Source organism: Hipposideros armiger, unplaced genomic scaffold, assembly GCF_001890085.2.
Source record: "Hipposideros armiger isolate ML-2016 unplaced genomic scaffold, ASM189008v1 scaffold_258, whole genome shotgun sequence".
In the NCBI taxonomy this organism is placed as follows: Eukaryota; Metazoa; Chordata; class Mammalia; order Chiroptera; family Hipposideridae; genus Hipposideros; species Hipposideros armiger.
The window spans coordinates 1,840,391-1,854,805 of NW_017731608.1; the positions used below are offsets into that span (position 1 = coordinate 1,840,391).

Genomic DNA, 14,415 nt, shown 5'->3' on the forward strand with positions numbered 1-14,415 from the left:
TATCTTGTTTGAAAACAATGACATGTCTAGTGGTATAATGCATCAGGTATTGGCACAGTTTTGAATTAAATCAAGAGGCAAAACCTTTGTCCAACTTGGTATGGTCACTTGGCATCTAGAAGCTGGAACTCAATGACGTCCGTCAGCACACCACCAGCCACCCTTCCCAGTATGGTGAAAGGTTAAGAAACTCTCCATGGATCAAATTTCCTATTTTCCTTTCTTTACAACTCACTTTCTCCATGAAGCCCCCAGGAAAAACAGGCATAAGTTGTCAGCCAATCCCTGACATACTTTTTGTAACTTTCAAGAAAAAGAGGACAAAGGTGTAAAATAAAGGGAAGGTGTGAAAACAGAGTAATTTGAAATTATCCCGCCCTTTTCTAAATAGGACCTATACTACTGGCAAGTGCATATTACTTATAAGTACTTGAGAAATACTATTTATGCTTTTTCCTATTCCAAAAAAGATACGAGGTGGCCACTTATAATATAAATTGATTCGTGGGGTACATAGAGAAAAAAATTAGGAAAACTAGTAATAGCATCAATCACACTTTTCTTCCCCAAATTTCTACCAGGACTACCCTGCCTGTCAAGCCAACTGCTGGGATAAAAAATGCAAAGCACTTACCCACAGTTGTTGACAGCCATAAGATTAGAGACAAGCACAAAGGGATAGGTCAACATACTGGCGAAGAACTGCAAAACGGAAAGAAGACAGCTAAGTCATTAGTCATTCCTAGTCTCCTTCATCTCTTCCTTCTTCTCCCTCCAAGTCCTAACGCCACTGTGGTCAAATGCTCCTCATTGGTTTTGCTTTCTCAGTATCCCAGGAGAGGCTAAATTGCATGTTTGAACCCGGAGATGCTGCCTTCTCCTAATACACCTCTACATCTAACATTTTAACAAAAGGGCAGGCAGAAGGATCCTCTTCTTCTGTGATTGAGTCCTCATTCAAATAAAACTGAACTAAAATATTTCAGAGAAAAAGTAAATACAACTAAACACAATTTCAAAACACCCCTGAAGAAAATAAGAAAACGTGAACATCTTTCCAAAGACAATGGAAACTACTTCAGAAGTCAACTACTGGGAGACCAGATGACTAAAGAGGGTGAAGTTCTCCACTGTAGGGTCAGCGGGCTACAGTGAGAAGCAGGCCTGAGAATCAGGGGCAGAGCTGTGATGAGAAGCGCCGACACCCCGCCTCTGAAAACAGCACCAGACCATGTGGGTTTGTTATTACCGCTACTGTGATGCAGAAGCTCTGGGCTACTCTTCCATCTGACAAACGCACAAATCTGATAAGACTTTCCTGTGAGACATTTGGTTGCTTTAAAGCAGTGATAACACAGGCCAAACTTAAAACAAAACAATCCCTAGCAAGTTAAAAGGATTAAAAAATAAAACTCACTCCCGTGACAGCTTGGGAATAACTCTTCATTTCATTCATGGTAGAAACCTAAATCAGGAAAAAAAGCCTTTATTAGAATAAGTAAGAAAATTAAGCTCATATCAACAGCTAACTGTCCCCAACCATATCAGTATTTTCTATCTCTAAATTATTCATTTCTCTGAAAACTTGAGAATTAATTTTGAGGATGGAAACATAGCATACTGATTATAAGCATAAAAAGGCAGTGGTCAAAATGATCAATTTGATTCAACATTAACAAATTCATAGATTAATTGATAAGATGGCTCAAGAACAAATGTAATAATAGCCTCAGGATTTCAAAAGAAAATGAGATTGGTAACCTTTTCCTATGTCCTAGAAATACAATCCCTGGAAACCACATTTACAGTTATTTGAGGGACAAGTCACCACCTCTATATGTACCGAGCTACGTTAACAGGTGCTCTGGAGATCAGTCTCTACATGTAGGAAGCTTACAACATGGATTTAGTCTTAAACCTGGGTGTGTTCTATTTCCCATGATGCTGTGGTGCTGCTTGTGTACAAAGAGGTCCACAACTGCTGAGGCAGAGGAAACATTACTTCTAGGAAAGGCTGAGGTTTTTATAAAGCCCAAAACAGGAGTCCCCTTAACGCTTCAGGTTAGACAAAACACCCTGAATACACTATAAAACTGTCCTGCTTCATGGTGTCAGGAATCAATACAGAAGTGGTCTCCTTACAGCACAGAGACAGGATGGATCTCTTGGGCTGACTCTGCCACACCCTAGGAACGTTTTAGGTGCATCTTTCTATGGTAAATAGTACAGATCATCCATTAGCCTCTGCAAACTTGACTGATGTTCAGCTATTTAATAATGAATCTGGCACATAACAAACTGCCATCTCACTTTAAAGCTAACCTAGCTGCCAGGTGAACAATCAAGTCAGCACCAGCGCATCTCATCAAGGTCACAACCTACCCCGCTGTCCAGTGCATAGGTATTGACGAGGTAGGCCAGTGAGTTACAGAGCCACAAAGAAATGATGTCACCTAGGAGGCGAGGAATAAGACCCCTAACAAGAAGAAACAAAAAATGTGATCAGTAAAAAGATAATCCACTCAATATAAACACTGTTCAAAAACTAGAAATTTCAAACCATTCTAAAAAACTGAAAAGACATCGAATACCAGAACCCAGCCCTCATAACTAGTTTATTCTAGTTAATGTAACTGTACTTGAAGCTAATCTCTAACGACCTTCACTCCTATTTTTAAAATGCAGGTCAGTTATACCCCTTTAAGCTATGGCCAATGGCTCACCTTACTATTAATAACTAATGGGTTGTCGGAAAAGTCATGACGTATTTTTTCTAGGTTTTTCACTGCAAAAATGCGTCATTACTTTTCCAACAACCCAATAAGAAGCAGGGAGGCCAAAAAGTTGCCTACTTTAAAGAAGAGACTTAAATATGGTTTTTGCTAAACTACTTGATATTCAAATTTGGCAAGGTAAGAGATGAGAAAAATTACAAAATTAGAAAAATCTGCCTAAACACAGATATAGGTGAGAGACATAAAAAAACAGTTTTGAGGACCTGGGTGATCTAGTTGAGACAGCATGGAATAGTGGGATAAACAATACCCCACAGACCGAAGAAGACCAGGGTTCAAATGCCACTTCTATCATTTATCAGCTATATGACCAGCAGCAAATGAACTTCCCAGAGTATCCAGTTTTTTAAATGAGCAACAGGATCGCTGGTTCGATTCCCACATGGGCCAGTGAGCTGCGCCCAAGCTGAGCTGCCGCTGAGCTGCGAACAAGTGGCAGAATGGCTCAGCTGGTGAGAGCACGTGCACCTACCTAATGACAAGGTTGCCGGTTTGACTCCTTCATGGGATGGTGGGCTATGCCTACCCGCAACTAAGATTGAACACGGCACCTTGAGCTGAGATGCCCTGAGCTGCTGATGGGCGACCGGATGGCTCAGTAGTTAAGAGCGTGCGCTCTTAACAAGGTTGCCGGTTCAACGCCCACATGGGATGGTGGGCAGCGCCCCCCCACAACTAAGATTGAACACGGCACCTTGAGCTGAGCAGCCGCAAGCTGCCGAGGGCGGCCGGATGGCGACTGGACTTGGAGCTGAGCTAGCTGTGCCCTCCACAACTAAGACTGAAGGACAACAACTCGGCTGTTCTCCTTCCCCAATTCGCCAATAAAATCTTAAAAAAAGAAAAAAATGAAGATTGCCATCTAAATTCTTCCAAAGTAAATTCAAAGGAATGAATACAGCCTTGCAAAAATGTATTCTCTCAGGATAAAGAAGCTACATATTAGATAATTTCCCCCTTTTTCAAAAATTAATTTTCCTAATTTTATCAACTGTCCATAATTGGGAACTTACTGTAAAAGCAGAAACTTGGAATGAATTTATTTAAAAAAACAAAAAAAAGGGCCGGCCGAGTGGCGCGATGGTTAAGAACTCGCTTGGGATGCCAGAGGGCCCCGGTTCGGATCCCACATATGAGGGCCAGTGACACTGCCCTCTACAGCTAAGATGCTGAACAACAGTTCAACCTGGAGCTGGGCTGTCTGAGTCGCTGGCAACGGCGTAGGCTGCAGTCCCTGGGGCAGTGGGTTGCCATGGGCTACCGTGTGTAGCCAGCAGCCAGCGTGAGCGGCCAGCAGCCGCAGTGAGCGGCCGTCCAGAAGCCAGTGACTGATCTGCCTCGCCAGGGAAGAGCACAATGATGGTGCCAACTTGTGCCAGTGAAGCAACATCCTCCACAACTAGACTGAAGAACAAAACGACAGCAACTTGTCTGTCCCCCTTCCCCCAATTCCCCAGCACTGTTCCCATCCCCCCAATTACCCAATAAAAATCTTTAAAAATAAATAAATAAATAAATAAAAATAAAAAAACAAAAAGAAAATCCTCATTTCAAATGTTTTAGATGTCAGAAGCAAAAGTCTGGGATCTTTACAAGAGAATTCAAGCCAGAGGGGCCTAAATAGAGGTTAACATGAAGTAAACCTGGAAAGAACATTGTCCCCAGGGATTAAACAAATAGTCATGTCCTTATTGTTCTTAAAGCCTTCTACTCACAAAAACCACACCCACAAATCAACAATTTACTCACGCAAAAAATCCGAGTATGCCCTCTTCCCGATATATGGTTACTATGGAATCAGAAAGTCCACTAGGTACAGAAGAAGGAAAGGGGAAATACATTAAAATTATTTTGGAGCTATTTTTTTAAATGTTTTAAGAAAATTACCACTTTTGACAAGGTAAAATTTACATGCCCTGCCCTCCATCCTACCACCCCCACTCTGCAAAGACAGCTGAAAGTGCACGTATAAGTGGAGATATTACTACTAGGATGCAGTCATATGGAGTCAGGGTGAATTTTGGTTTCAGTGGCTCTTTAACAGTCTGAGATCCCGGGTAGGCTCCTCAACCTGCCTGGGCCATTTTCTTCTATTTACTGGTTTTTGTGCAGATAACATATATGAATATGTTCTGTAAACTCTAAGGCATCATAAAAACGTTAAGCACTATTATTCTATTATAATACTTTGGCTTCAACAGATCTCCTTGCATACTTGAAAACAAAAACACTTACCAGTACTTGGATTCTCTGCCAATGAATTGTACCATAGATCTCAGAGTGATCACTACAGAATACAGAGAAAAAGTTTTTAAAATTACAGAGCTAAATATTGATAGCCCTAAAAAAAAACCTCCACAAAAAACCCCAAGTTTTTTCTACTTAAAGACAGTGCTATCTGGATACACTGGATAAAAGTCAAAACAAGCAAGCAAACAAAAAGCATGCAGACAAGGTACCATTATGACCTCCCATGTTAACCATCTAAGCAGGCAGGGTAAGAAATCAGGTTTCAGTTATTAACTGTAGACATACCATGGAAGGGATGTGTGATGAGGGTAGCAGCAGAACGAGCCATCATCTCTCGTGTTGTCTAGAAACAATCAACACACACTTCTGAAATCTAAATAAATGACACTCAAATTCCTGTAAGAAGTAATGTGGGGGGATATTGTGGAACAAGAAAGTGAGCAACAGCACCCTGCCCTGGAGTCAGCAAGAGCAGCTGGAATGCGACACAAGGTAACACTGTCATTCCATCATACCTGTTACTCATGGATTTCAATGTTGTGTTAGAGTTACTTCTCAAAATGTCTCTGCAAAGCAGATTTGCTATCTTCTCAACTTTACAGATAAAAACAAAAGCAAAGAAACAGGGAGGGTCACCAGCTAACAGTAACAGAGCTGGAATAATACTATGAGGTCTGTATTTAGATTATTAAGTTGCTCTTTCATTGTGTGTGATTTCAGAGACTGATACCCATGCTAGACAAACGTCAGGCTCGATTTCGTCTGTACCAACATCTCAGGGAGAACAGAACAACTTTGATTTGTTTTTTGACCACAGCCCCAAAACCTTACAGCATCTTAGAGCTGCTATATTTGTCCTAATTTATCTTTCTCTATACAGGATTCCATAAAAAGGTAGTAAAGAAAATCTAATTACATTATTTAGAGGTAGGTTGCAAACACAGCAGGTCCGTCATTCATTTTTACATTTAAACACCTTTAGTCACTTAGTTAAGAAAATACAAAACACATATTAATACAAGTATCTCTACTTTTAAATAAACTCCCTGCATGAAAATTTAAACCTACTTGATTCATCTGTAGTCAACCTGTAGTCAAGTTTGTTTTGGATATGTATTTCAGACGGTAGCATTTACTGGAAAATTATGACCTCACTAAAGACAATTAAGACAATTAAAGACTACGAAATAAGAGTAGTCTGAAAGCCATAAATATTAAGTCAAGCATGAAACAAACTCCAGTGGCAGAATATGGGAGTGGGAAATAGGTGACGAGGAACATTCCAAAGTCAGAATAATGCTACAAAGCATTTCTGGATACTTAATATCCAACACACAAAGGACCTGACCACTATTTTAACACTGTACCAGAGGTTTTCAACTCTGGAAGATTTTCAGTAGAAACCTCTTTAATTTTAAAGATGAAATGAGTGGGCAAAATTAGTTTTCTTGAAATGCATCTATTCTAAACAGCAAGCAATGCTTTTCTCTCTCTTTTTTGCTATATATAAAGCCCAAATTAAATTGAAGGTTTAATTTCATTTGGAACAGGCAATGAACATAACAGGCCTGATAGTCCTGATTTCACACTGGCACACTGCACACGCTCCGCTTCAGGGAAATAGTATAGGCCATCACTAATCTCTTACCTCCTTGATAACTCGATCGAAGGAAGATGAGACTTCTTTCTGTATATTTCCAGGGCCTAACTCCTGGAAATCAAATGAAAGAAGACAGATATCTTGATGGTTTTAAATAGAACTGTTCAAACTGGAGGCCACCCTCTTTGCCAACACTCACTGGGATGAAAGGGAAACTGACTGCTTGTCCCTGCTCCTTAAAAGGACCAAAGAGCAATAACAACTTGCAAAAAAAAATGGGCCCATGCATGCAAAGCAGCTCCAACATACCTCAACCTTGTCACACTCCTGGTAGTGCTACAAAGGGATAGGGGAAAAAAAAAAAAAAAAGAAAGGATGATTAACGCTATCATAGTGTCATTGAGAGAGGACTTAAAATGAAAACTTTATTGATAGAAAGTAAAATAGTTGACTTTTTTTTTTTTGCAGCAAATATCCAATTAACTTCTAATTCTAACAGATCAACTATAAATAAGTATCTCTAAGATGATCTTGTTACTAAGTTTAACACACAGGCTAGCTGGAGGAACAAGCAAATGCTCATCTAAAAGAAGGAAAAGGAAAACGGCAAAAATCCAGGAACATTATTTACTAAACACTCTCATTTAACAGAAAATGGTAAAAACATAGCCTTGGACTAAGACTATGGAAAAACCCTCATGGCCTTTTCATGGAAAAAGCAGGACCAATACCAAATTAGGGCAAGACTCTTTTCTTCACTGTATAAAAGAACAGAGAATTGGTGCTAAGTCTCAATAGCTGAAATCGCCTCACTTTGCCTTTTGTATCTGACTATTTCCTAAACAAGCAAGAGAAATTTTTTTTTCTTGTCTAGAGAAGAGAACATGAATATCGCTAGTGTTCAGGCTACACCAGAAGAGGAAATATTATTTGTGGTCTATTTCAAAAACAGAAGATGGGTTAGGTGAAAGAAAAGAATCAGACAATTAAGCTCCTAGGTGGACTAAAAAAGTAGAAAACACTTTCATTAGTAAAAATAATTGTTTTTAAAGATCAGAGGCAAAGAGAATAAAGATCAAGATTAAACAAAATGGTGTTTTTTGGGTCAAATTACAGATCTTTGGGTAGAATTCATTCTGGTACTTTCAGGCATCATTAAAAATTCTCACTCATTTCTAGACTTTGCTTTTTACTCCATTAATAAAATTTTCTACCTCTCTCCTATATTATTCTGAACAGATTTTAATTTAATTATTGCTTAGCTATCTAGGACACTTTCTTATAAAGGAACTCTTTTCTTATAAAAGTTTCATCAACCCTGAATTGGTCTGCTTCCTTGACCAAAAGTATAAGCTGCTTTTGATACTAAGTGTAGTACCGATCCGTGATACAGTCATTTGGCTACATGTGAAACACATTTCAAAAGGTACTGATTACCTCAAGTTTGTCTTACTTTCCTTTTACATAAAGGAACTTGGTTTCAAACAGTAACTTCACTTTTGCTTTAAGTCTGTACATAAACCTCTTTGACTAGATGACAACTGCCTTTCTATATGTAAATCTCACTTAGGCCATAGCCACGCTTAGGCCCAGAGTAGGGTATGATTGGAAAAGCAAGACTAGTAATGAATCCACTAAAAAGGCCCCATCGCTCTGCTCCACAGGCCGCCCGGAACGATGCTTCTAAATTTAGTCCACAGGCATGACAACAATAATAATATGAAGAATAGCAAAATGACTGAAGGGTGAAAAACATTTAAAATCTAAGCCAGTTAGATCATGAAACTGTTTAACAAAATCACGATTTGCTCATCAGATGATAAAACATTAGAACTGGGGCAATGTTACAGCCTAAAATACATGGAGAGTTGAACTGAGTACTACCTAAATAAGCAGTTAGTAAACATTTGGAATTTAGCAATCTGATATTATATAGGTTGAAAGTATTATATAGATCCGGTTAGCATACATACACAGCTACATTTTTTTAATTATTGCACAATAACACACCCTTGGTGCCAGGAGGGGACAATAATGCACTAGAAAAACCCCATTAGTTTTATATTCTCAACCATACTCATGCTGAACAACCTTTCCATGGACTGTTCTAAATGGTACACAATTTGTATTCATAACACCTTTATAAATGGAGCAAAGGGCAATTCTGTCTGACCCACATTGTAACTGGAGCAACTGAGAAACCAGTATAATCGAAATTGGAAGTTTTAGCATCTGAAGTTAAAAGAAGCTGGCAAAACAAAATGGTCACTCAGAAAGAAGGAAATGTAACTTTGATGTTTTGAAATATTTTATGAAACATTTCAAACATACAGAAAAGACAATTCACCTATGTACCCACCATCAAGGTTAAATAGATGTATTACTTTGATCTTTTTACTTAAGATCTCTTGGCTTCTTAAGATAAAACGCCACAGATATAGCTCAAGTTCCACTCTTACCTCTTTCCCCTTCCCAAAAGTAGTTGATGTACAGTTGGTGATGTTTTAAAAAAAAAAATTTATGCAAATACAACACAGGTATAAAAACAGTGTACAAAGTACGAATGTACAATGTAATAAATAATTAAAAGGCAAATATCCATATAGCCATAATCCAGGTCAAGGAACTTCATTTCCATTACCCCAGAACCCCATGCCTGGCCGCTCCCGCTCTCCCCACAAATAACAACTAACTTGACTTTAATGTTTATCTTGTTTTGTTTTGTTTTTTTTTTTTAGCTGAGCCATCCTGCTACCTATTGGCAGCTTAGCGGCTGCTCAGCTCGGGCTGGACTCGAACCGCTGTTGCTCAGAGCTCTAATTCTTGAGCGAGCTCTTAACCAACTGAGCCACTCGGCCGGCCCTTGTTTTGTTTTTTAAAAATAAGTTTGTAACAGGTAACATTTTACTAAAAGTAACTGTTGAAATATGAGGAAAATAACTTCAGAAAGAGATATGTTTTAATAAGCTTTCTTCCTCCTTCAAAGAAATAAATTAGCTATACAGGAAATCAAATAAGTGTATTTAATTTCTGCTCAGAACAACTGGTTCAGAGGAAGAGGTTGTGTACATAAAAATCAATTACTTCATTTTATACAAATTCCCTTGTGGAAAGCATTAAGAATGGGTATTTCATGTAAATGTTTTTCAAGAGGAAGAAAGGCCATGGTTATAAATATATCTTTGAAGTTATTCATCAGAACTGCATAAAAGCAAATTTAAATCTATGGGAAGATGAAATGATTTTCTTCTTACCTGTAAAACTTTACCATGGACCACAGTCCCAAGGACTCCTGAACACAGTCTTGGAGTTAAGCCTGTGAACAAGCCACGCTTCCCATCGATGCTCGCAATGTGCTGAGCTAAAAACACAAGTCAGAGATTTCAATTCCAGCTGAAGGGAATGGATACATAAACATATATATCTTCTTTCAGTAACTCCTGTCTATCATGGTGCTCCAAGTCATCCAATTCCAAATAAATCAGACACTTACCGTAACAAAAGAGACCAGGAAGCTGACATACTTGTCGCCCGAAAATATTTCGTCCTATTGTTGGAGGAAGAGGTTCATATCCAACCTTTCAAAACAAGAGAGTCCATCAATACTAAGCAATAATCCCATGAATACCTTGGTTACAAGGTCTTGAATTTAGAACAAAGTTAGAGTTAATTTTTTTTTTTAAAGATTTTTTTTTATTGGGGAATTGGGGGGATAGGAACAGTGCTGGGGAATTGGGGAAAGGGGAACAGACAAGTTGCTGTCCTTTTGTTCTTCAGTCTAGTTGTGGAGGACATTGCTTCACTGGCCCAAGTTGGCACCATCATTGCACTCTTCCCGGGCGAGGCAGATCAGTCGCCGGCTTCTGGACGGCCGCTCACTGCGGCTGCTGGCCGCTCACGCTGGCTGCTGGCTACACACGGTAGCCCATGGCAACCCACTGCCACAGGGGCTGCAGCCTATGCCGTCGCCGGCGACTCACGGCAGCCCAGCTCCAGGTTGAGCTGTTGCTCAGCATCCCAGCTGTGGAGGGCAGTGTCACTGGCCCTCATATGTGGGATCCGAACTGGGGCCCTCTGGCGTCCCAAATCAGCTCTTAACCAATGCGCCACTCGGCCAGCCCTAGAGTTAATTTTTAACGCAAGTTAAAATGCAGTATGTTTTCTCAGGCAATGATGAAGCATCATCCTTGTCAGTTTTTTATTTTGTTAATTAGCAAGATTGGTTTCGATAAACCCCAAGTTTTCTTTTGGTTCAAATTTTACAAAGTACGTCATGTAGCAAATATCAAACTGAAAAACAGAATAAGGGAGCTTTTATGTTAGGAAAGTGACAATTTAATGAGGGGGCTCAAAAATATTGGGTGGTCGGGAAAGTCATGATGCATTTTTGCACTGAAAAACATAGAAAAATACATCATGAGTTTCCTGACAACCCAATATTTTCTAAGGAAAATCTAGCACATTTCTGATATTTAGACAAAATAAGTGTAAGCTATCAACTTCATATTTGGTAAGCTCGACCAAACACTAAAAAGGCAAATGCATATATAGCTGGATAATTCATTTGGGAAGTAATTACAAACTAAGGCCACGTTGAACAGCACACTGTCATTAACAAGCTAATGAAGGCCATTTTAGAGTTAATGATTATCACTTTATTTCTACAATATATTCAGGGTTTTTAGTACTAAATGGACACTTGAGAGAATGAAAACGCTGTAGGACATGGTTTTGACTCTCTACTGCTGCAATTCTTAACCTGCTCAATTAAATAACTCCTGACTGAGCTCCCTGAAAGTGTTACCATACAACAATTACGAGATATTTTGGGATTTCACCGAAACCCGAGGTACTTGGCAACACACAGATGTTGTGTAATCAGGATTAAGGATATTCAAGTTTTTAAGGTAAAAGCTCTGAGTGTCACTAGAAAACCCTGTCTCCAGACAAAGTAATGGACTCATACCAGCTTTACAGCAAAATGCTGTCATTTCAGATACTATATAGCTATAAATGTGCCAATGCTGTTTTAGACATCACAGTACATTTCAATCGAAGTCTTTGTTCTTGGTTCAAATAACTTATTTTACAATAGCCTTTAGTATATATAGAATCTGAATTCACATGGGTCAACTCAGCGACATATAATTTGGATTAGCATCATCAACTCAAGAATAAGAAATGCAGCCCTCCCCAGTGTCTTGCATATTTTTGACAGAAGGGTAGATGGTGTGGACAGGGCTTCTAAAAGCTGCTCAGAGCATGACGTAATTATGTCAATTCTCAAAGGTTTAAAAAATGAATTACCTGCCCATCACAGGGAAATTTAGAAAGCAACTGAAAACACTATCTAATAGTTTATCATCAGCTAAAACCTGCCCTCCTTGCCTGGAATATAAAATACCATTTAAGAATTATTTTACGGATTAGAAACTAACACATATACTTCAACTCGCTAAAAACTTTCAGCTGAGCTGGTATCCAGCTCAGACAGATGTGATTTTCACTGTCAGGAGCCACATGGGCTGCTGTGGTCGAGCGCGCTCTGTGGATCCTTCGGAAATTTGACTCGGCAACCACTTCATTATCACTTCTGAATGAGCTCCTGTGTTTATCTGGGTATCTCGTGCTAAAATCTCGGAACAGAATTGCAGCACTAACCGCAGCAAAGCAAGAAAAAAAGCTTAACAAATATTGGCTCCCTTCTAATTTCAAATTTCAACAGATTTCATGTTTTGCGTTTGGGGCGGGGGGGTGTGGGGAATGCTAATTTTAGAGGGGCGATAGGAAAGGGTTGGGAAGCCCTCGGTGGCGACCGGCCAAGATCAACCTCAGGGAAGAAAAAACAAAGTTCAGAGGAGTCACCGGGCAAGGCAGGACGGCAGTTGGCTACGCGGAAAGGAGCGGGCCTCACCGCTTAGGGGAGAGGAGAGACCTCGGGCAGGCCCACAGGCAATGGAAGGGCGGCGGCGGGTGGAAGTTGTCCCTGCAGGGGAGGACGGGGCAGCAGAGGAGCAGCAGCACCTCGGGGGACTGAAGGCCCAGGAAGGCTGGAGCCGATCCTCAGGCGCCTTGGGCAGCGGCGACCGAATAGGACGCTGGGCGGGGAAGGGAATGGCGACGACTCATACCTGGATGAGCACCTTCACGTACATGAGCGGCTGGGACAGAATGGTGAGACCGGAGCCCAGGAGCACCTGACTGGCCGCGTCCGCCATGATGGCACCCGCGGACGGACAGACAGACTGAGCCACTAAGCGACAGAGTCGGCCCCAGATCACGTGCCAAGGCCGCCGGCTTCACTGGCCCGCCCGCGGGGGCGCGCGCACGCACGCACGCGCCGGCGCGCGCCTCCCCGCCCAGTCCCCGCCTATCGCCCCGCCCTGAGAAACGGCAGTCGCTCGCGAACCCTGGCAGGGGGCAGGGCGGGGCTTACGGGCCAGGGGCGCATGCGTTTCGTAATGGGATCTGCGCCCTCCACTAGGAACGACAGTTTCTCTTGCGCTTGCGCAGGCCGGAATCCCCAGAAGGAGAATGGGTGTGGCAATAGGGGTGTGACCCTGACGGCTAAGGCAAGGTCAGAATATAAAGAATTCAAAGGATTCTTCCTTATGCTTCGCCATTGCATTTGCCCTTTGGGCATCAGCAATATAAGGTCCAAAGAGCATCAGAACCATAATCTAACGGCCAATAAAAACTAGATAAGTCTGATAGCGAATAATAAATCCATCAGCAAGTTGCTATTTATGCGTGTTCATTCAATTAATGTTAACTTCTCAGAAATGCCTTCTTTGATCTCTATCTAAATTTATCTCCCCCTTATTTCCTACCACGTCGTCCTGTAGCAGACATCACTGTCTGAAATTTATTTTTATCTGTTTGTCTCCTCCACTAGAATGTAAGTAAGCTCTGTGAGTTCAGGAACCAGGACAGCCTTTTTTCATTGTATATTTAGCACCTTGTACATGCTAGGTGCTCATGAATGAACGAATTCTTCAGTGCCCATCGGGATGTTACTGGCGCAGGGGTCTTTGCTCCTCCCAAGATAGAAATCAAGACAGTGGGAGAAACAGTTTTGCAGAGAGAAAGGTTTATTAAAGAAAAAGCTTTGATGTACCTAGGGAGCACACTCTAAAAGAGAATGGATGTGGCTCTCCAAGGTTTACAGGTACAGGGGTTTTATAGGCTCTTTTTTCCTTCCCAAAGTATGTTGGGGGCGGGTCCTACACTGTCCCTGTGCAATGTACCTGCCTGCTACTTCATGCATCCCATGTCTCATTGGCACCTTAAATCTCCATGTAGGGGAGTGTTTTTCACTATGCCAATGAGAAAAAGTTAACTATAGGACAGCTTTCAACAAAGGGGCAGGAGCGACTTTAGCAACTTTTTTGGGGCCCACTTTTCTCTCCTGAGATTATGGTTCTGCCCACTCATTGTTTTGTATTGGCCGGGGGTGGTGGCTCAAGGTTGTTCTCTCCAGCTGCAGGCTCTGGCAAAGTGACCACCCTGCTTGACCATCAACTACAAGGCCACAGCCTATTGGAGGCAAAAAGAAAAAGGCATTGTCCTCACCCCTTCGCTCCCCAACTCACATGTTCTGCATCAAACAACGCTTAGTGAGCCAGAGTGGGGCACAGAGAATGAAGTCCCCGGAAGACCTGCATTTGAATCCTGGCTTCCTTTTGTATCCCAGTGATTCAGAAGTCACTTTCTCTTCTTTTTTGTTTTCATTTTTTGTATCTAAATCTAAGAATAACACTAATACTTACC

At 41.0% G+C, this 14,415-nt stretch overlaps 1 protein-coding gene across 3 annotated transcripts in view; it reads right to left on the reverse strand.

Moving 5' to 3' along the window:
* Positions 1-12,997, reverse strand: part of MTCH2 (mitochondrial carrier 2) — a 34,753-nt gene extending 21,756 nt beyond the window's left edge. The window contains exons 1-11 of one of the 3 annotated variants that reach the window (XM_019656379.1): positions 12,777-12,997; positions 10,139-10,223; positions 9,900-10,006; positions 6,955-6,981; positions 6,694-6,756; positions 5,331-5,388; positions 5,031-5,082; positions 4,545-4,604; positions 2,383-2,476; positions 1,418-1,465; positions 635-702 (exon numbers count right to left, since the gene is read on the reverse strand). In XM_019656379.1, the coding sequence (XP_019511924.1) occupies positions 635-702; positions 1,418-1,465; positions 2,383-2,476; positions 4,545-4,604; positions 5,031-5,082; positions 5,331-5,388; positions 6,694-6,756; positions 6,955-6,981; positions 9,900-10,006; positions 10,139-10,223; positions 12,777-12,863 (749 nt within the window). In that variant the 5' untranslated portion in view covers positions 12,864-12,997. The remainder of the gene's footprint in view (positions 1-634; positions 703-1,417; positions 1,466-2,382; positions 2,477-4,544; positions 4,605-5,030; positions 5,083-5,330; positions 5,389-6,693; positions 6,757-6,954; positions 6,982-9,899; positions 10,007-10,138; positions 10,224-12,776) is intronic. The other 2 variants (XM_019656380.1, XM_019656378.1) reach the window with 2 other exon arrangements.
* Between the last annotated feature and the right edge of the window lie 1,418 nt (positions 12,998-14,415).